Below are 23852 nucleotides of genomic sequence, written 5' to 3'. Positions count from 1 at the left end.
TAGCCACAATTAGCCACAAAACACTGACAACCTGCACTTGCAACCTCTCCTGCATTGTGACACCTTTTTATAGGTGAAGGTGTCTTGAAAGGAAGAAGCATAAGTGCAATTTTGGGCTGAAGTGCAAAAAAAAAGCTAACAAAAATACCCAAGAAAAAAAACAAACAAACAAACAAAAACACTGCTACACTAGCAGGCTTGATTGACATCTGCCACTGAAATAGAAAAACAATTAGCAAAAGCGGAAAGAATTTTGCTAATTTGATGGGGCATATCCAAGACCATGTAATAAGGCATATTCAAAAACAGAATATCGAACAGAATAGAAACTAAAGGCTTGGCAAGTTTTGCTAATGCACACTGAACATTACTACGCAAAAAGGTTGTGTTGAAAGTCTGTTTATAAAGGCTGTGAGTGTGATCGAAAACAGACGCACATGATTAAAACGGTGCATGAGGTGCTGGGGGAAGGTAATCTGACAGCCATGTTTGTAGGCCACGGTGTATTCTGGGATGTGGAGTCTCTGATGGTTTCTGGAACAGACGCAACAATATACATAACATGTTTATTTTTGGCAGTCAAAATATCCAGACATATCACAATTCTGCAGTGCTACAGCTCTGTCCTTTGGCTTAGGTTTGAACATACGGCTCAGATTAGCAGTTGAAAGTTGTATATTTGAAAAAAATGTATAGATAAATAAAATCCTGCCTACAACCCAATTACATGTCAAGTCCAAAATCCCTTTTTGAATGAAAAAGGCTGAGATGCTCAGAGACTAGATGTTTTAACTTAATGTCTGAGTGTGATTGCTGGGTTCTCACGTGGCTAAATATGAAAACACTCCAGGGTTCAATTCAAATGGACTAACTGTAAGCGCCTTAAGAGAAATTTATTTCAGACCAGTATAGATACTGATATGTAGGCATCCATTTCAGTTTTATATCGAGAAGCTTGCAAAATGTTGTTGTGAAGCTCACAGTAACAGGATTTGGAAACTTCATGTTTACCAGATTTTGTATGCCTGTCGCAAGGTGAATGACTCAAAATTACTGCAAAGCATTTCATTTTCCTTTGCATTCAGCTGTCATCTCCACTCCAACTTCCCTCCACTCTGAAGTGTACTGAATGTGCTGCTCAGTGTGCCTGCTGTATTTTAATGTACTGTAACCCAAATTCTAAAAAAAAAAAGTCTAAGAACCTGTTTTAGCTAATGTGAGAGATACTAAAAAAATCAATTCAGTGCATGAGGTCATACAAAGTAGTTTTAAAAGACCGTATAGATGTGGCATTTATGTCATTAGTGAGGTCTATTCTCTGATCTAATGTTTATGGAACATACATAGCTCAGATAATTCGGGTAATTTATAGAATGAAAGAGCGAAAATGCTGAAACATTTGAATTCCCTACTGTGTCTGGTGTTTTCCCTTTTTGCGAATGTAGTAAAAATAGATGCAGTTCTGAGAATGTGTGTGTGAGTGTGTGAGAATATAATTGTTTTGTGAGAGCATTGCAGTGTGCTGTGAGGTCTTTTGGTGAATAGAAAAGAGGAAAGAAATTCATTTAAAGTTAGATTGCTCACTGAAGCTAGATGTTCAGAAAGTCATTTATTAATGACCGTAGATAGGACATTATTCATTATCACACTCTCTGGTGTTTGTAGTATTTTACACTTTCCGATGTCACATAAATGAGGATGGGTTCCCTTTTGAGTCTGGTTCCTCTCAAGGTTTCTTCCTCTTACCATCTAAGGACGTTTTTCCTTGCCACAGTCACCTCAGGCTTGCTCATTAGGGATTAATGCAAATAAATTTAAATGTAAATCTAATATTAACCTTGAACTTTTTTACTATATTACTTGTTCTGTGTAGCTGCTTTGATGCAATGTCCAATGTTAAAAGCGCCACACAAATAAAATTTCATGGAATTGAATAGAATTAATGTTCACCCCAGTGTTGTGTGCGTGCTAATACTTCTCTGAGGGATCTTTACTTATCAGAGCTGATCCCACATAAGAAATAAAAGAGACAGGAACTCCAGACAGCTGGCAAACAGAAAGGGAACACACTTTGCAAAACTTCCATTAACATTCATTGAAAGCAGGTGTGATATTCAATACATCCCGCCACTGAGTCTGACCCAGTGTTGGGCTTGTTTACAGGGGCTGAGGGTTGGAGCAAGGCTGCATTTCAGAAACTGTTGGCTGGGGAAAGGCTGCATTTTGTTCTCTGTGGTCTCTGATACCAGATCAGTCCAGTCCAAGGCTGTGTGGTGGCAGTGCTTTGGATATCAACAGATCTTGTTTCAGTTCTTTTTTTTTTTGTAAAGAATTGGAAACCTAGATGAGAGTACAACTAGAAATAGAATAGGCAGAGAAGGATATCTTCTAGCATCTAAAGTAAGCGCTCAGGGGAAAAAAAAAAGACTTTTCTCTTAGCAGCTAGAAAGAGAAAGCAAACCGTAGTTATTTGTTGTATTCAGAGAAGTGACTGAAATCACAGAGTGAGGAGTATATCACTCCTGTGCAGCACAGAGTATTCCTGCATGCAAATACCTGATTCAACACAAATTCAAACAAATCAGGTGACCACATAAGCAGCCTGATTTGTTTCTTGACTTTTGTATTGTAAGCAAAACCCAGTCCGGGAATCCCTGGAACACACAAGTCGAGCTTCTGTGATCGAAACATGAAACTATTGAAAGATCACTTTATAACATGTCCTCTAGGCTAATTATCTTCAGGTATTTTCCAGCAAATAAGGTAGGAGGAAGAATATCAGGTAGAAGGAAAAAAGAAGCCATTTTGAGCTTTCCCTTTGGTGCAGGCATTGTAATGAATAAAACATGAGGTAAGGACCCGAGTCAGCAAAAACACCAGTAGATAAAACATGTAAAGTGCAAGTCACAGCTGAGATAAGACAGAGTCAAGAAGAAGCATTACATCTGAGTTCACCAGACACCGAAATTTAATTTATATTGCTTTTTATCTTGCTCTCCATTTGTATAGTTGTCTCTGGTTTTGTTTTTCACCTCCACAGTCAGCCATCTGAGCTACCCCTTCCTTTATCTGTGCCCTAAATACCTGTTTTCTGTGATTACAGTAGACTTTATACTGATGATGTTTGTGGCTAGAAATCCTCTTATAGTTATTCTGTTACAAAAATGAGGATAGATATGCACTGTACAATAAAATGTCTGGATAAATGTGTATTCTGTGCTTCAACAATAAATGGTATGCATCTGAATGTGCATGTTTTTTAAGTGGTGGTTTATTTTACTGCATGTGGTCAAATTAAACAAATCAAGTTGTAATGATGTAATTAAACAAACTGCAAGATTAAATGAGATAAACAGCTGTTAGGTGTCAGTGTGTCAGGTGGAATGCCCAGATTCTTGTGAATTTGCTCAGATCGTCCTGTTTTCTCTTCTTAGTCATTGGCACCCATTTGATCTTCTTCTGACACAGATGCATTGTCCTTCAGTATGGGAAGATTGGCAATTTTATCTCTCCAAAGCCTCTCCGTCATCGTGGGCTAAAACAAAAAGGATCTGTAATGAAATTTTCACGATGAGTCACTGGTGTCTTCTGTAGAAAATGTCATATGCAGTGAGGTTCAGTGTTGGATTTCGTGCTTGAAATATTGGCATGATCCGGGGTGGCTATTAAGAGTAATAAATAACATATGGACGTAGAAAATATGTATGGATAATAAAAACAATAGTGCTTCAGGTCTTATACTGTGTAATGCTATATACAATGATATCAGCTGAGAGCCTTACTACTAAAGGCTAGCTAGAAGCATTTGTTTTTAAATGCTTACGCTTTTAGACAACACCTTTATGCAAAGCAAGCTGGAGCCAAATGTGGCTGTTTGGTGGTGCTTCAACCTTCTGATCACTAGCCCAAAGTCTCAACCACTAAACCACCGCTCTTGTAGCAGAGGTGAATTAAATTACTCTGTCTGCTGCTGTATTCAGGACACTTATCACATGACACGATAATACATCTGCACCATCCAGCACTAACAACACAATTATGTCCATCCGTCTATTTTCTGTATCGCTTATCCTATACAGGGTCTCAGGGAGCTTGGAGTCTAGAGCTTGGAGCTTGGAGTCTGTCCCCTGGGAGACAGGGCAGAAGGCGGGGGACACCATGGATAGGCACAATCACATACACAAACTCACACACTTAGGACAATTTAGAGATGCTAATCAGCTTACAATACATGTCTTTGGACTGGAGGAGGAAAGTTTTTCTACACAAAAATATATTTCTCTTTTGCGTGTACATCAACCATAAGCAAAGTTTAAGCATTTCAATTTTTGGTTACCCTTAAAAGTGAAGTGAAAGATGCATTTTAACTGTAGCTCAGGAGCATCAAGGATGTTTTGACAGCTAGTATATAATTAGAAACTCAGCTGGGCCATTGCACTATGCCACTTAGCTGCTCATTAAGCTGTTTCAAAGAGTGACTCTCACTGTGTGAAGAGATCTCACTTAGCTAGTTAGATTTTAGACTGACTGTTTTCTACCAACTTTGTAAAACTTTCTGTGTTTTGGTGAAATATATACAGTGTCAGAGAATGCTATAGGGAAAAAAAACCCTACTTTTGGACAAAAAACTTTTTGCTGTATGTCAGAATTCATAGACTGTAATATATATATATATATATATATATATATATATATAGAGTGACACATACTGCATATTTTTTTTTTAAAAATGACCTTAATAACCTTAGTAAAGCTTGATATATTATGACAGATTTGAGACATAGAGCCATAAATGATTAATTCCCTGATATATCACTCTTTCTAATAATTCAGGTGAATCAGATTGTTTGCATGATTCTCTTCTGTCAGCACCAAACACAATGCACTAGCTGTCCATCCTGGAGGCTAAATGCTTTTGGACATTTGTGTCACTGAAGCGCCTTCACCTGACATTGCAGTGGTTTTGCATAAATGTCAGTCTCACAGTCTCGACCCAGGGTTCAGCCGGAATTGTGTTGCCATGACAATGCCACAAGGGCAGTGCTAACAAGCTGCAGCTGCAGTACAGATACACATTAAGACCCATACAGTATCTGATCAAATCCATGTGTAGTTTTCTTTGAGCTGTTTATCCCCTCACTGTGGCAGTTAGTGTAGTTGTCTTTGTCTGTTTTCTATTTATTTATTTATTTTTAATTCATTTAGTTTTTTAGAATATTAATATTTAAAGTTCAGGACAAAGTATACACAAAAATACACAAAATGTATACATGATATACACACAATGTATACACACATTTTAGTCTTAGCCTCACAAGCTTCAGGATCTTGTAATCTGATTGGATCTCTGCATTTCTGTAAGCTGTATGGTTTCCAGTTAAAAACTTAGAAACATCATAACAATAAATTTTTTGGAGTAACATATACTCGCTGAACTGAAAAGGAACTTCACTGTCAGAAAGTATCTTTGAGGCCTGGTTTTTCAATCAGCTTTTGGACATGAAATATTGTTTTCGTCATGAAATATGTTAGAACATGTAAGATTTGAAGATGGTGCAACGTTTTACAAAAACTTGACTGAGATGGATATGCTTTTGTTTGGTACAAACGTACACAACAGGTAATTTAGCAGCTGACTGCTCAGTTGTATTTGGCTAATTTTGCCCATTCTGTATGTCACACATCTAAATGGGGTTAATGCATGATACATCCTCCACACAAGTTAATAAATATGGACCAATTTAAGGCTAAGATTAGCTTTTTTTAACTATTGCCCTAAGCATGGAAGGTATAAGCTAGTTTTGTGACCCAGAACCTGCCTTAATTCTAGTGGATTTACATTTAAATTGCTCCTTTCAGAATCAAAACTTGCTACTGCTTCGACTGTGAAAGATCACACAGTACCTGCCTCTATTTAGAGGGTGATATGATACCTACTGCAGTGGCCTTGTGAGGGATATCTGTACTCTGTGAGAGATCTCTTATACACTTACAATGACTCCTTTAATGCTTTTTCATATAATGTTATCATTGTAGAATGGCACAATGACTATAAGTTGAACCGCAGAGCCTCTTTCATCTCTTCGCTGTGTCAGAGGGCAGCAGTAATGTAGAGGTGGGCTGGAACTGCTGTCCACCTGTGGCCTGTGTAACTCTATCTCCAGCTTACCCTGTGTGCTAATGAAGAGCAAGCAAACACATCTGTTAGCCAGCGCTGATTTTCCAGCCCACATCGCCTCAGTTCGCCTCAGCGCCATGATGAATAGAGCTACAATCCATAACCTTTACAGCCATCGCTTGCTTCCAATTGTCGCCGGACCATTAACATTCGCACAATGAGACAGTGCTCTGACTCAAAGAGAAGAGAAACAAATGCTGCTTGAGTCCCCTGTCCTCTCTCGGGTCCAATACAGTAAAGAGATAGGGAGAAGTGGCATTTAAAAAGCGATCTGCTAAAAGGCTGCCCATTGTTTTATGTTTGTTTGTTCTTTTGTTATTACATGGTGTTAATTTAGGCGAGACAATTACAATGAAAACAAGACAACTAACCAAAGGAGCTGTATTTCTTTCTCTGGCTGAATCTCAAATGAAGTTAAATATATAGTGCTTTTTGCAGGATCGAGTACCTCACTAGCACTAGCACAAATTTATAGGTTGAATATAAAATAGCATATGTATAAAGCTTTAAAATTCCTGCATGTGACCGAGCTGAATGTGCATATATAATGAATATAAAGGGATATATTTGGGAAGTAGCCTGTAAGTCTGAACAGCATTAGATTACTGTATGTAAATGAATTAAAGCAAATCTGAAACATTAAACTTCATGATAGAATTATGATTTTGTTTTCTTCTTTTCCGTTAGCTAAAGACAAGCACAAAATATCCCTTTTTTGGGGTCTATTAAATGCACTATGTGCAGCATCACATTTACATTTCCAGGAAATAGCAGATTCCCTTATCCAGAGTGACTTACAAAAGTGTTAAAACATTAAAGTCTAATTAATATTCCAACACATTCACATGTTAAACTTGTAAGTAATTAAAATTCAGTGTAAAAAGTAAGTCGATCCTGAGTTTAAGTTACTGTGTGTTAAAGGGTAATGCAGATACTGAATGTGAATGAATATAACTACATTTTCCTTTAAATATTTAAGTATTTTTTTAATTAGATCCTTTTGCTTAAGGAAGGTTTTCACCCAGGTTGTTAGTGAGCCACTGGAATTTGTAGTACAAATGTTTTATGGCCATGTGTGACCACTACCTCCAAAGGTTAAGTGACCTTATCAAATTGATTCATCTGAACCCAATTAAAACTGTACTTAACACTGTCTGCTTGTATGTCAGATCTTCTCGGACATCTAAATAGGGTATAAGGGATGAAAACAGACCAAACTGGAGCAATCAGGATAAGTAAAATGAAGGGACAGGATATGAGGAGAGGTGCTGCGGCACACTTAATTTATGATAAAGGACTGGTTGCACCTCATTTTCATTCAGTTAGATGTGTGAATGAGATTATTCTTGCAACTTGATTTAAAAAAGACTTAAATACATCTCGTGTATTACCCCTGAAAAGGATTTACAAGATAAGATAGTAAGAAAATTCAGAACAGAAGATAATATGATAATTTGTTGCACATATTTGACAGAAAGGGACACGTATGTTGTTCCACAGGGTGTGATGTGTCATTTGATTTCACATAACTAGAATTTAATTGAAGGAAATCATTTGAATGTAGATGAAAGCATGGGAGGATCACCAGGAGCTAAATGAAATGTTGTCCTGTTAATTCAAGCAAAGCTAAGGGACCCAGACGACAAAGACTACTTTGTCTGCTTTAATTAGAGGCTTCCCATTCTGCTATCATTCTTGCTGTTTGGCGTGTTTGGCCCATCTGCTCTGATTAATTGCCACCAGGCACTTCAAGAGTATAGTTGCACCCTCTGAGGCCCTCTTTGAAGGAAGAGGATTTAGGATGGAGTCTTAGGAAAGCCTATAAAATCTCTATTTATGGAGACAGGTGGATGGGTCACATTCCATGTAATAATGATAATAGCTGTTTTGTTTGTTGGCCTGGATCTTAAAGGACAGGGAGTGCATTTTCTTGTTGTTGGTGACCCCTAGATATTGGTGTCTTACCAATTAGCAGTTGTATGACATGACAGAGGTGCTTATGAGAGTAGTAGTTGTTGTAGACTCCCTGTGCTTTGCAGTTAACCTCCCATGGGCTTAGTGACATTTACTCTGACTGATCTGTCAGCCTGCCGTCCTGCTTCCTCGACCAGCACCATCACTCCTGAACCCTTTCAAAGCTGACATTAAAGTATTTGAGGCCAAGAGACCAACAGCTTCTTGCCTCCGTGCTACTAGAAACCCCTTTTACATCATATATTACTTAATAGTAAATCCCACTGTGGCAGATACTATCAATAATAATGAAGATATTAATTGTATGAAATAACAAATACTTACATTTACATCACTTCATCCAGAGCATTCCAATTTACTCACATTTATCTCATTTATACAACTGAGCAGTTAAGGGTTAAAGGCCTTGCTCAATGGCCCAGCAGTGGCCCTGGGATTTGAAATTATAACCTTCTGATCAGTAGCCCAACACATTTACCACTGAGCTAACACTAGTTTTATGCAGTAGTGTTCTCATGCAGTGTGACAAGTAATAATTGCAAAAGTCTACTGTAATCTTTCAGCCATTTTTTAAAACCCATGCATTATTGGTACCTTGTTTTTTTTATCGATAAATAAGTAATATTCATACTCATGTAGGGACATTTTGCAAAACAGTATTTGAAAACAAGATGTATTGATGTATCAAATGCAAAACACTTCTTTGAATGTAGAATGAGAATGCTATACGACTGTAAGAGTCTGTTAGCTCATGTATACCACATAATGCTGTTAGGGCTTATTTAGCTGGACTGTGCATGTGCTGAAAGTTATAAAGCTGTGTTATTGGAAAGCAGAGAAGGCATGTGTTACCCATCACCCTCCTAACTTGATAGCAGAAATTGGCATGATGTAGTGTTCATAATCTATATATATATTTTCACATGTATATAGCAGTAGCGCAAATATGCATGAATTAAATATAATATGGCACTAATCATTTAGTTTCTAACTTAGTTATGTCATATAACTGTCAATGTTTATATGTCCTTGAAGTTTTTTTTGTATTAATGGGAATCACAGGGCCAATGACAATCACAGAGATCCATCACTTGACATAAAACCTTATAACCTTGTGGTTCACACTTTTAATCTTATACACAATAGACGACTACATTGAAGACTTTTTAAAAGGTCAGCTGGAAATAATAACAAAACAAAACAGAGAACAAACAGAGAAAAGAAATGTTTAATATCATGACTAATCAGTATTCATAATTCTGCGCTGTCTAGGTCTACTATGTTTACTCCCTTGAACAAAAGGTCAGATTTTCCTTAAGCCTTATTCCATCCACAAAAGTGAATGATGGCACTCTGTTGGATTTGATCTAACAACAAGGTTTTACACAAACATTTTTTAAAAGGTGGACATAACAAATACTAAGAAATTCTGAAATTTATTTAAGTAATTCTGAGCCTCTTTTCACTAAACGTGTTGCAGAGAATATCATTTGTAATTAAAAATGAGAGAAGAATGAAGAATAGGAACTCCACTGAAGACTCCACTGTACTGTAGTCCCAGACACTGATTGGGTTTCGGTTCTCATGTTCAGGTTCTGGCTGAGGAGGAGGAGAAGGGCTCCACAGAAGGGCTGGAGGATGAAGACTGGGACAGGGCTTTGTCTGTGGAGCGTTTTGGGGACATCATCACAGAGTCTGGCACGAATGGCGCAGACAAAATGGGTCGCAGCTACAATGAAAAGGACTTTGAATGTAAGTATAGCAGTTTTTGGACAACTACAGAAAAACTCAGAGTAAAAAATGCAGTGAAATTTTTGCCATATTATATGCTTAGATTACATTTACAGCATTGTGGAGAAGCCGTTATCCAGAGTGACTTTTTATCCGTCCAACGTTTAACCATTGAGCTACCGCAGCTAGCTAAATAATATCAAGCTTTGATTGAATTGAATTGTTTTTAATGCATGCATGACCATGTTTTCCATAAGCACCCAACAAATCGAGAGTTTTCTGTAGGGCTATGCAGCAGGTTTCTATGAATTAGCCTTAGTTTAAAAACTCTAGCCTTGAGGAGAACACTTGTCTGATCTTTAATGGATTGCCTTCTCTTTCTTTCAGTCTCTCTTTATTTCTCTCTCCATTTTTCTCTATTCAGCTACAAAAAAAATTGCTACTACTTAAGACAGTTTCCTCTAGAAACCTCATAAATTGAGTTTTTTTGTTTTTGTATACACTGCGAAGAATGTACAATTTCAGTATCATGTAATTATTCACCGAGGAAACCGAATAAGAAGAGTTCACAGAGGCAACATGAAAAGGGTCTTCTATCCTTTTGTAAGCTTTTACTAATTATGCATGCCGAGAGACGTGTTTCTTGTAATGACAATTTAAAAATGCAAATCACCTAAGGCTGGAGCATATTGTACTGCAATGTTTTAATGATAATGTCATTGCATCCCAGTGTTTGATGTCTGAGCACAATTGTTCTGTCAGCTGAAACATTCAGTTAAACTGAACCACTCAACAAAGACAAAAATGTGAAAAGGATAGAACGCTTGCCCTGATGGCCATATGGGGTGTGACTAGGACATCAGAAGATTTGCTCTGTGTCTTATTGACATGCTGCAAGTCTCGCAAAGATTTTTACATAGTATGCATGATAAACATTTGACTTCTATAGTCTTAGAAAATAGGAAACCCAATGCTGTAGAGCTGTACATAAAAAACTATGAATTGCCCCTCAGGGATAAACTAAAGGACTCTTCATTGCTTGCTAGATGGATTTTTTTTGGCATGTCTGCTAGGGACTTTTGCATTCAGGATTGTTTCCTGGACTGCTCTGTCGCAGTCTGTGCTTTGTTCCAAGTGGTTAAACCAACAGGCTTCAGGGACCTGGCATGGGAAGTCAAAATTTTCCTTTCGGTAAGTATGGTAGATTTTCTCAGGAAGAATACCACCAGGATGAAACCACTGGGGCAAACCAAGGTCCTGCCAGCCAACTTTGGTTCACAAGTAGGACTCTGGGCTGGAGTTGCTAAATTTTGTTCAGTGTGAACAGAATCAGCATTATGTATGGAAAGGTGTATAGAAGATGATGAGATTTTTCGTGGCTTACTGGATGCTGTTGCAAACAGCAGTCCTGGTACATTTAGGACAACAGCAATCATCAATGAGATGACATAGCGTCTGCAGAAAGGTCCACCTGCACTTTGGCAAACTATTCCCAGATCTGGGACACCACTTCTGGGTGCAGACGCTGCCGCTGCAGCACTATTATACAGTCCCAGTAGGTGAGTTTCTGTCAGTGAGGCTAACCGCAGATGGGACCATCTGGAGCTTCTTGCAAAAAAGCAAAGCAAAGGGAGATGTACGATCTCATGCTGTTTTGATGATTGATGTTTCTGACTGTCACAGTGTTGTCAAATGGCTAGCATGTGACAACGTCTCAGAAGTGGTAAGATCTTTAGGGCCAGACTGCCAACAATTCTTCCTGGTTGATGTGTTCTCACACGAGGGGGGCATGTCTGATGCTTCTGATAATCAGAGATGACAGGGCCACCTGCATAAATCTTGAAAGCATCCATGGCTGTATAGAAAGAGGACGAAAAATAGAACTTCAAGGGTAGAATTGGTAGGCCTGTGCTTGGAAAGTACACCTAAAAAACATCTGTATTCTGGGTGATGGATTGCATGGCCAGCTTGCTCTGCTTATTATTAATTGTGGACCAGGGTAAAGTGGCTTTGTACTCTAGAAGTACCTGTAAGTTGTTCATGTAGCACACATTAATCTCTATAAGCGCTCAAAATAACAATTTAAACTGCAAAAATACACAGAGTATTTCAGCAAGGTGAGATCAGCAAGACTTCTGAGATTTGCAGTAGTGTTGTGGATTTCCTTGTGGAGCAATTATGTCAAATACTCTATATGTTTATATTGTTCTGTTTGTTCATCTGTTTTACCAGACCATCGCCACACGTTCCACCATACGCACCACCCACTGTCCACCCACCTGCCACCGCAGCGCTTCAGGAAGAGGGTGCTCAGCATGGAACGTCGGCGCAAAAAGAAACGCAGGAAAAAAAAGACGTCTATGCCACCCTCTGATGTCACGCCCACCATCCATGAAGTAGATGAGGAGGAGGTGGAATCTGAGCCAGATGTGTTGGGCCAAGACACCACACCCACTGAGCCCCCTGAAAAACAGATGCAGGTAATTAGATGTGACATGCCTGTATGTTTGTGATTGAGTATTAGTGCCCTATAGGATAAATATTTCTTAGGCTGGCTTCATTATTATGGAATTAGTGGCAATGGTTTTTAAATTCACACCCTAGATAAGGCCAAAGAGACCTTTTGTCTGGTTCCCTAGTGGCAAAACACTCAAATTGTTTTGGTAGGTCATGAGTTTAAATCCAAGGATGCCCCAGTCATTAGTGGCTGGGATCTGAGAGGACATCGTTTGCCCTTCTTTCTGAGTTGAATGGATGGTTCAGTGTTACAGTAGACAATTGTCTATAAGCTTATGCACATGAAAAAAGACTCAGTGCTTTCCTCAGTATGCACAGCCTCCAAGGTTACAAGAATAACATGGCTAAAATATTCAGCAGTTTCACTCTTTACACTTTCAGTGTCACTGGTTGTAAATGCTGTCTAAAAATAGGGCAAAATACTACCTGCACAGCCATGTCTGAAAAACAGACAGTCGAGACTTGGCACAGGGGTTATCAATGGAAATCAGAGTTTCTGTGACAGCTTAGACAGTGCAAAGTACATTGCATAATGTCAACCTTTATGTCCAAGAGAAAAAAAAACCTTGCTTGATCTTTTTAATACAAAACTTTGGTCAGAAGAGAGCAAAATAAATTTGCTTGTCTCAGATTCCCTCCAGCCTGTTTGGTGTGGACCTGCCGAAGACTGCTGATATATATCTGATGACTGTGTGCTTAGTGCTGTGTAGGAAAGTGTTGACGCGGCAATGTGATACACAATGTGTCTGTGTGTGTGTGTGTGTGCAAGAAAAAGAGTTTAATGCATGTTGTCCTCTCTCAGTTTAGTTTGGGAAGTGAGGGGGTGATGATGCCATCTGTTCCTCTCCCCACATTCCACTTGGAGAATGAGAGACCCCCGAGCCCTGAACTGCCCATCACCAGACCTGCAGAAGTACATGAGGAGGAAATACATGACAAACAAGAAGAGGAAGAAGAGGAGGAGGAGGAGGAATCATCAAATAAGTAAGCAGAGATAACAAGCCATCACTTGCTGCTAAAGTTTTCTTAAAGATTTTGCAGCAAAAAGCAGATGAATATAAAAGTAACAATTTTGGGTCTTTCATGCATTATATAATAGGATATCATAGGTTAAAAAACACCTGAGATAAAACCAATAGGTAACACTATCTACTGTTAGATTAGCAGAAATTGCAAATCTCAGAAAATCTCCAGTCACAAGCCTATACTGACGTTATAGTTCTAATACATTACCATTTATATAGCAACGGCTAATTTATAACGAATTGTATGGCGAATGCTTCATATAAACAGATTTTAAAAAATGTGTAATTGTTGATATGTTTAAGTTTTAAGTTTCTGAAAAGTTTTCTGTAAGAAGGCATCTTTTGGAATGTTTTTCCAATATAAGCTGCTCCTTTAACTTTTCAGAGACAGGATGCAGTTACTTAGTAACATAAGTCTTATTAACTTCATGAAAGAGGTAAAAAAAAAACATAGCTTGGTGAAGAAATGACTGGTTATAGCTGTTATAGTATAAGTAATAACAGGAATTAACTTGTTTTGTGGACATTTCCACAGCATTAAATGTATACATAAACGGATAAAATGTATGATGTGTGATTCACAAATTGTGTGTAGACAAATAAAGAGGAGTAAAACAGTTCTTTTTTTTTTTTGGAAAAATAATATTTGGGATGTTAACAGTAACTCCGCTTCACATCAGTCGGCATCACACCACCCACTAATCACTTAGGTTGCAATTCGTTGTTTACCAAATTCATTAAAAGTCAGTACTGGTGAGGTTAGGTAATGTTGCCTAGTTAGATAATGGTAGATATTATAATATATTTTTATTTGAGCCTTTTTATGGAGTCATAAAAAGCTCCATAGAGTTATTACCTTTTTAATATTTTATTCATGTGTTTGGATGTGTTAATTTGTCTCACTTTATAGCGATAAGAGTTTGCATTTAGTTATACAATCTTACAATAATATGTTACATAAAATCTTAATTCTAATTGAGCAAATACATCTCCCTTTAATTACAGAAAGAAACACAAACCATCACAAACTGTTGAGCACGCACATTTGAACAAGATCTTTTTGTAGACACTTAGCAAAACTGTAGTATGTTTATATAAATCAATGTGAAATTTAGCAATGCCCCAGAGATGTTCTGTGCATGTGATACGTATCACCTCGGCATGCACGATATAAATAATTTGTAAGATAATAAATAATGCACTAGAAGAAAGCAGAGATCGAGTACCTCCATTGCTGCTTATGCACGCTTCATAATGGCATTTAGAAAAGCATTCACAAATCTGGAAGTTGTCAGTGGTCCACAGAAAATGAGCATGCTAAATAAAGAGCATGATGGTGTACTACTGGAGTTAGAGAAATGAAGAAATGGCTTTGTTGGGATGAGGTATGCCCTGGCAAATTTATACTCCAGCTCCCTCTGCTGGCTGATGGAGATTGTGCACAACATCTGAAAAGTGCGCCAGAGAAAGATTTGTGCAAACCTGGTACTTGAATATGGCAGTGTGTATAAGTATGCTATGGCAGTGTGTATAAGAAATGTTGTAAAATTTAAGCCAGTGTGATTGTTCTGAAAAAGCTTTGTCTTTGCTCTACAGGTTTAGTCCATCTTTAGAGCTAGCCAGTGTCCCAACACGGGCCTGGTTCTGCCGGAAACCCGTCCACCGGCTGAGTGGAGCACAGCGTACAAACTATGACCTGAGAGAGCGCATCTGCATAGGTAGCATGACTGCCATGGAGACGGCCGTTTATCAGAAAGTGCCCACTGATGAAGCAGAAGCTCAGATGCTGGCCACTGTTGACCTGGATGACATGAAGAGTAAGTGAATCATGAATCATTTATTAGTTTGGGGCTTGCAGGATGTAGTATTTGTGCTGCATATTTTGAAAATAGTGGAAGCACACGTGTTTGTTCCTGAAGTATATACATATCTATATATCATATTACATATAATCTGTTGTATCTGACGGTCTGGCCTAATTCTCAGTCTCTTCTCATAAGTAAGAGCAGGTCAAAATTGATTTGTAGTCTCTGCCATGCCACACTAATTAATATTTCCTACAACTAAACTATGACCTTGATGACTAAGTGTCACTTAAGAAGGTAATAACAACATAAAAAATCAAAACAAATCCAAATAATGTACTCAGAGTTGTTACCAATTACACTGATTAAATAACATGCTATACTAGTTGTTCAAAATTGTTATTTATTAGGTTACTGACCACTGCTGCAGCTCTGAGGTCTCTGTCTGACTAGGTGGCAGTGCACTATGGCCAAAAATTTGTGCACCCAGACCATCACGCCTATATGTGGTTTTTCCCCAAACATTTGCCACAAAGTTGTACAATATATCATGTATTTTTATGTTGTAGCATTACACATTTCCTTCACTGAATATTTCTGTTTACAATTTCATTACCACATTTTACTGAGGTTGTAGCACATGCTGTGTAATCTTAATCACCTGTGCTGTGATGCAATTACAGAAAAAGGGAAAAGATTCTTTGGATAGACAGCCCATCTTCATATTAGGTTGAATCCTAATATTCTATTCACTATGTGAATCTTGAAATATAATGTCAATATAATCATATAATATAGTGTTCTCTATGCCTTATAGAACACTATTTAATGCTCGGTGACAAAAAAATGTGTGACTCTGAATATAATCATCTTTTAAAGTTTGCTTTTTTAATGTTCTCTCTATTTTAAACGAGATTAAGATGCTATAATTGCTTGTCCTAACTACTGCAGGCCAAACCTGCTGCTTCTAGTGCAGCTAAGAATATAATAGGGGTATTTGACTTAAATTTGTAAATGTCCAGTTAAATAAAATATCTTGAGTACACAGGCAAATACTCAGTACTCAGATAAGCAAATAACATGACTGAATATAGACAACAGTTATATTTAAATGTCCTCAAGTCCTTGGTACTTTTTCTGAGTCTGAATTCAGACCACGGTCTGTCAGTTAATGACCTTTAAAGAAGTGATAGTGCCATGCATGTTTTTACAGAAAATAAGGTCTTGCTTCTACATATTTTGTAGTATTTATCTAATCGATTAGGTAGCATAACCAACTAGCCAAGATTTCCCAGCCTAGAACCTTTTAAAAAAAATCCTAATACTTTCAGTGGTACAGTTATGCAATGGGAAATGGACACAGCTACTTAACCAGGGATTTAGTGTTTGGTTGAAGTGTGCTATTTGAGGCTTGCACTGGCTGCAGTTTGGATGGATCATTTTGTGAATGTCTATTGAGTGCATGTCCATACACATAAATGTGTTTTTGTAGAGAGCAGAACCAGGGTCAGTGTCAGTGCTGCACTAAACCAACAGTGGTCCGGCATCGGGCCAGATTTACTCAAACCCCATTAAAAATTGTAGTAAACAAGTCCTGACATGTAAAATATAAAAATAAATATGGTTGGGATCATTGGGACCGGGATGTGAGTTCCCTGTTATTTTTCCAGCAATTATCCTTAATAAAATCTGCTTAATTGAGCATAAGGCATGAGAAAACAAACCACAGATTAGTCCTAACTTTAGTGTGTGGCATCAGGAAGCAGTCAGTAACCATTGCTTGTGTCCTTTAAGCTTCAGGAGGACACAGAAGTACAGGATGCCCAATGAAGCTGTCACGGATTTGGTTAGAGCTTTAGGGTAATCTCTCTGAAACCAGCAATCATAAGTCATCATCCCTCCCTCCTTTTCTCAAAAGGCTGTGCAGTGCCTGTAATAACATGTTTTCCTAAGGTTAAAGCTCTTGCTGGCATCTTTTTCACATGTTTGGGAGAACCACGTTTCTCTTTATCTCAGTTCCTATGATGCATAGGAAATATTTTTTTTTTATCATTTTATTACATCATTAAACTTACCATGACTTATTAATAATCTTTTTTCTTGTCATTATGGTCCATTTTCAGTTAAACATACACTACCAGTCAAAAGTTTGGACACACCTTCTAATTCCATGGTCTTTCCTGATGTTTATTTCTTTCTACATTGTAAAACAATGCTGAAGGCGGCCAAAATACACAATAATGTCCTTTGAACAGTTGATATTGAGATATGTCTGCTACTGATGCTCTGTAAAGCCTTCATAACGGCTCTAATCTGAGGTGCTGTTAATCGGTGATTTCTGAGGCTGGTAACTCTAAATGAACTTCTCCTCTGCAGCAGAGGTCAGTTTTGGTCTCGCTTTACTGGGATGGTCTTCATGTGAGCCAGTTTCATCATGGTGCTTGATGGGTTTTGCAAATGCACTTGACAATACTGTTCTTGCAAGAACTATTCCAGAACACCTGACCTTCGTGTCTTAAAATAACAACTGACTGTTTTTTGTTGTCATTACATATGGATTACTGAAGTCCATGTGTGTTATTTCATAGGTTTGAAATCTCCAGTATTGGTCTAGAATGTAGAAAATAAATCCCTAAACAAAAAACATTGAATTAGAAGGTGTGTCCAAACTTTTGACTGGTAGTGTATATTCAAAACAGCAATTTTTCATTGTTCATTCATTAACATGATAATCGAAGAGCCTTGTTAAAGGCAATTGATCCTGCTGAATGAAGAGACTGTATGCACTAAATGACTACTTTCATGGATTTTATTGGCTAATGGTTATTTCCTGTACGACCTCATATGGAGATAGAGCGGTAGAGAAGTTTGGGGTGGGGGTGGTGGGGGCTTCTGGTCTGTTTGTGGGCAGTGGGTCACGTCTAAGTGAAAGCTGGGAACATGGTCCTGAGGCTGTAATTAACATAGCCGTTCTAATTGATTACCCTTAACAACACTTCCTGTAGTGAATCACAGATTTGGGCCTGCACTGGAACAAGCAATTTCATTTTGTTCCTACACAGAGAAGAAGGCCTGTCAATACCCACACCAACCTCTACACTTATTACCTCGCTTCCATGCTTGCTATTTGATTAACATTAATGTGATTATAATGTATGTCTGGACAGATGCAACTATTGTTGTCACTGATAGCTTCATTCAAGATAAATCGAGTATGCAAAAATCTTCTGGTGTCTGTGTTTAATATTTTCTTAAATATTAAGATAAATAGAGCCTTAAGATAAATCAACTAATGATACAAGCTTTAAAATTGGTATTTTTACATTTACAATTTTTTAAGACCCTGCTGTTGTGAAATTGTAAAAACATTTCTCTCTATTCTGTGAGAACTTACAACAAATGAAGTTGAAAATATTTTATTTTGGCATGTTGTTTTGCCGTATATATGAAACGTGGAGTGCATTTCAGGTAACAGTGTGTCAGAGATGGGAACGGTTTCCATGGAGACCTGTGATGTAGAGACAGTGCTGTCTCTAATGTGAGGCTCCATGCGTCTGGACGTTGTTTGACTAAGTGTGATGTATCAGTCAACGCCTCCATCTGATGCTCAGCTGGCGAAGCCGCTCATCATGAGCTCACCGTATATCAGGCTACTCTGCATCCTCAGCCTCTTTCTGTCCTGTGCTACTGCTGTTTCTGCTGCTGCTTTGGACAAGCACTTGGGAGCCCCTGCCAGGGATTTTTAGCTGGAAGCTGACAGTGCTTCAGGCTCACACTATTGAGTCTGGCAATGCAGGGGGGCTGAAAACAGGACAACGCTATCGCATTGAGAAAAGCACTTTTATACATGCACTGCTGCACAATCAATCAGTACTGTCATGGAAATTAGACAGGGAGCCAATAGGTTGTGTTGGAATCAAAAAAAAAAGTTGGTGTGCTGTTTTTGGCTACTCTTTGGGCATCTCCAGTATCCTGGCTACTCACATACATGGAAGAAATGCTGCCTACTCAGGAAGACAGAACCTCATCTCAGAAGCTTTCATTCATCGAGAAAGCTCTTATTTAAGCAAATTAGTTGGATTATTCAAGATCAGACTTATCAAACAATGGTGGAATGCCAAGTAGTCTTGCTGGGAAGAGAAATTTGTTCTTATTTTGTTTTCAACTGACTTTTATTTGCTGTACTATTGTTTATTTTTTTGGTTTGAAGAGGCATCTCTCTGCTGACGACAGATGTGTAGCATTGTAGCACTCCCACTGGAATTGTCGAACTCCACCCAGTGGATATAGAGGATCTAGAAAGCTAGAAAGTTCCATCACTGCTGGTGGAGCCAGGCTTGCTGCATCCTCCAACTCTAGGCGTTCAACTCTTAACGGAGGTTCAAAACACTGGGGTGTACAAATATCAACAGCTTTTAGCAAAAGTCAACAAGTGAAGCACATTCTGGATGAAAGCATCCCACCAGTGCTTTGTGGGGTGGGGTGGAAACCTTGGGCATGGAGATGACAGATATGGAGCAGGACCAAGTAGCTGCTAGTGCTGAACCACAAGAGAATCCAAAAGAGAATGTTGGGAGAGGACAAAATGGAGAAGAGGAGTACTCTGGAATGTTCCATGTGGATGGGTTTGAAGACTTTGAAGAGTTTGTTCTGGATTTTGATGACTATGACCTTCTGGAGTCTATCCACAGCCACCTTAACTCTCCTGTTGAACCTATCCGTGAGTACCATTAACTGCATGGTTGTTGGAGGCAGCCAGGGGCCTTAATGCACATATTTATCCCAGGTAGCTTTGCAGAACACTAAAGTTACTAGAAGAGCATATGCAGTCCTTGATTATCCACAGATTATAAGAAAACTGTAAGAAAAACTTTAAGAAAATAGTATTCCTCATTCATTCCTTGGGTATATATTCTTAGCTTAATAAAGGTTTCAACTTGGTATCTTCTCTGCTTTGCATATTTAGTGTTGCCAGGTTTTATGTGGACCACGTATGACTTCTTACAGAGTACAGGTCCACAACTTTATCCCACATTTTAGTATTTTCCTTTTCTTCCTTCACTCACTAAGTTACTACAGATTAGCTTGTTAGGTGTTTGTGGAGCAGGTGAATCCTACACAATCCTACAATTTTGTGGTATATCCTACACTAATCTGTGTAGGATATACCACAAAAGCTGGGGAACATGTGCTCTATAGGTGCTCTACAAACAAAAAAAACATTGTGGGTGATAGATGGAGCATTTCTGAAGAATATAAACCTGCTAAAAAGTCAACAATATGCCAAATGATTTGTACTTACTATGTGATGGTCTCCAGTAGCCTTTTCAGTTCAGCTGATTATGCACTGTGACAGCATCCTCTAACTCTGTGGAAAACCAACATTGGAAGTTGATCAGTGGGAATTTTGAAATCAGATGTTTTATTGATTTTCCTAGGGGAAACACAAGCTAATTAATGTAAAGCCTAGGCCTCACACACAGCTCACACACAGCTCTGATGTTGCTACCGAAGTGAGCCTGTGGTGATGTGTTGTCAACATGATGGGGAAAGCTATAGAACAAATAGCTCATCCCATTCAGACACAAACACAAAGACCCATGAAAACTCACAGACACAGAGCCGTGGGCCAATCCTGTTCAGGATCCATCTCAGTGAGACATGAACATGTTCCATTGACTGCCATGAACGTTTGAGGAAATTTTTGACATAAATGTAGTTGAAATGTTGGCTCATGATAATAACGATGCCACATGCAAAATTTGTATACACCAGGATAAAGTAAATGTTGGGAGACATTACTTTGAGGGACATGACAGTAATGCATTCAAAGTAATCAGTCATCCAGATGTTTTTGGCAACCGAGCAACCTTTGAACACTGTCCAGGAAACAAGAAGTCTCTTTTTGAACATTAAAGCCGTCCTTGGTTTTATCACTGATGTCAGCAGTTCCTGGGCTTCTCTGTCTCAGTGGTTATCCAATGGTTGAGCTCTGCTATATCAAACGGGGGCACCCTTGTTTGTGCGACAGTCAGTCTGTCTGGAGAACTTTCCTGGCTGTCTGCAGGGTAACAATCCAGAAACAAATCCAAGTTCAGATTCTACACAGCTGTCTGCTCCATTAAATACTGTGGCATTTTCTAACATGATAAAATACTACCACACTTCCTTTGAAAAGACAAGTATTTATGGAACTCAAATCTAGTGGACAAATCTATGACCCTAGTCTACTTCCATAAACCATTTAGGTTTTGCAATTTTGACTTCAAAATGTTTAAATCATTAGATGGCATGGGGGCTCAATGTAAAGTATAGCTAGCTCATTTCACAGGTTCTGGTTGTGTGTGTTTGTTTCCTTTGGGTTCTTTGGTTGGGTTTTCTTCCAGCTTCCAAAAACCTGCTAGTTGTTGAATTGTCTGTATATGTGAATTAATTTGTGTATGTGTGTGTGTGTGGTGCCCTGTGATGAACTGGCCTCTCATCCAGGCTGTATTCCCACCTCCCACCCACTGTTCCTGCGATAGCCTCCAGTTTCACTCTGACTCTGACCAACATAAAGTGGTTACTTAAAATGAATAAATGGAATAAGGAATGAATGCAAATCCTAAGTTGTTTGATTATAGTCACATATGCTTACACATACAGGGTGGTTACTACTACTAATGATGCTTAGACACGTAGATAGTAGTGTGAGGCAAGGTTGTTTGGTTATTTAGCTATCAACATTTGGTCAGTGTAACAGAAGGTCAGTGTCCATTGACGATTCTCAACAAATTTTGACAATTTTCAGGTAAAATATTTTCTCCAGCCCCAAGTACTCACCTGTCATCATTCGCATTTATTCATGTTCTTGTTGCAAATTTCACCCTACTTAATTCAGATAACCAAAATATTTTAAATAAGCTGATACTCATAGTCATTTAACCTGAACATACTCATGTTCTATGTATACAGAATTCTATAAAAACATATATTCTTTAGTAATAAAATACATGAGCAGGATTTGAATAACCGGACCAATATTAGTTTATATTTACAGTTACATTTACATTTACATTTCTGGCATTGCGCAAACGCTCTTATCCAGAGTGACGTACAAATGTTCTTTGAAGTGTCTATCAATGGATATATTAACAATGGTTCAATAGGTCACAGACTTAGGATACCATGTTTTGTGAGTTATAGACTATAATGGGGGTCCATCAAATGATTCTGGAGTGTGTTTAATATGCAATCATGGCTTGAGTTGGTTTCACCCTCTAACATTTGCACTCAACTTGGCCTGAAATCTCGTTTTCAGGATTTCTGATCTGTTACCACACCAGCTCAAGCAGGGTCCAGCCAAAATACATGGCTGCCATGTTTGTCAGGAGTCTCCATGTGCAAGAAGGAGAGATGTTGTGGAATGAGTGGGCTCTGGGTTTGGGGGAGATTGTTTGAGGGTTGGACTGGGGCTATAGATCTCAGGGTCAGAAAGACACGGAACAGAATGTAGTTGTAGAAAGAGAAACAGAATTGTACTTTTGTTTATGGCACATCCTGCAGCTACTGTGACAACTCAGAACAGCAAGGGCCTATTGTGGCCTGGCATGGCCTGATCCCTCAGGCCCCTCAGCTCTCTGCTACTGGGAGAATGCATGACTTTGGGCCTTCAATTATCCCAAATTTAATAAGAACCTTGGTTTGTGGGTTGAAGTGATATAATATTAAATCAGAGCCAGTTTTTGGAGAAGCCTGTGGCTTTAACCACACAAAATAATTCGTTCTGCCTTGTAGAGTCCTTTGGCCAACATTGACTATGTTTCTCTGTTCACTAATCTGTGTTCTTTTGCTCAAGTGAACACTTTAATTAAATAATCTTTCAGTCAAAACATGTTTATAATGAGAACATTTATGGTGTTACCACAAACATGCTTATTTTTTCCTTGTTTCATTTATTTTAAACTCTACGCTTGTTTGCAGGTCATCGGTTTGAAGACAATCCTGGAGTAAGACGACACCTGGTCAAGAAGTCATCTCGTTGTCAGGTTACTCGGGCAAATAACGGCTCTCCTTCTCTTTCTAGCCTGAAGAAGAGGAAGAAGATAGACAAAAAGACTCATGAGGTAATATTGTGTACCATGCACAGGGATATAGTCTAAGACCACTGTATTGAGCAACGGCATACATACAGCTCTGGAAAAAAATAAGAGACCACTGCAAAATAATCAGCTTCATGTTTCATTCATGTTTTTTTCTTACAGGTGCATGTATTGGTGAGATGAACAGTTTTGTTTCATTTTTTTGTGAACTGCTGACAATATTTCTCCTAAATTCAAAATATAACTCTTGTTATTTCGAGTGTATATTTAAAGGAAATGACAACACATCAAAATAACCCAAGATCATGCAGTATTTGCAGAGCTTTAATAACTCAAATAAAACAAAATGTAAATCATTTGTAAACAAATTGTGTTAATGCTTTGGCTAAATAACATTAAGAAATCAGTATTTGGTGGAATAACCCCGATCTGCATGCGTTTTGGCTCCATGCTCTCCACCAGTTTTTCACATTGCTGTTGGGGAACTTTATACCACTCTTTTTTGCAAAAAAGCAAACAGCTCAGCTTTGCTTGATGGTTT

General features: G+C 38.4%; 1 protein-coding gene across 3 annotated transcripts in view; it reads left to right on the top strand.

The window, feature by feature from the left end:
- Nucleotides 1-23852, top strand: part of slc4a3 (solute carrier family 4 member 3) — a 62757-nt gene that overhangs the window by 12365 nt on the left and 26540 nt on the right. For 2 of the 3 annotated variants that reach the window (XM_058391525.1, XM_058391527.1), the window contains exons 3-7: nucleotides 9745-9904; nucleotides 12116-12363; nucleotides 13203-13384; nucleotides 15022-15242; nucleotides 23193-23335. In XM_058391525.1, coding sequence (XP_058247508.1) covers nucleotides 9745-9904; nucleotides 12116-12363; nucleotides 13203-13384; nucleotides 15022-15242; nucleotides 23193-23335 — 954 coding nt within the window. Of the gene's footprint in view, nucleotides 1-9744; nucleotides 9905-12115; nucleotides 12364-13202; nucleotides 13385-15021; nucleotides 15243-23192; nucleotides 23336-23852 lie in introns of those variants that run through there. The other variant, XM_058391526.1, reaches the window with a different exon arrangement.

This window comes from Hemibagrus wyckioides, linkage group LG06, assembly GCF_019097595.1.
Source record: "Hemibagrus wyckioides isolate EC202008001 linkage group LG06, SWU_Hwy_1.0, whole genome shotgun sequence".
In the NCBI taxonomy this organism is placed as follows: Eukaryota; Metazoa; Chordata; class Actinopteri; order Siluriformes; family Bagridae; genus Hemibagrus; species Hemibagrus wyckioides.
The sequence above is the reverse complement of the archived record's forward strand: the minus strand, read 5'-3'. Positions and strand labels throughout refer to the sequence as shown.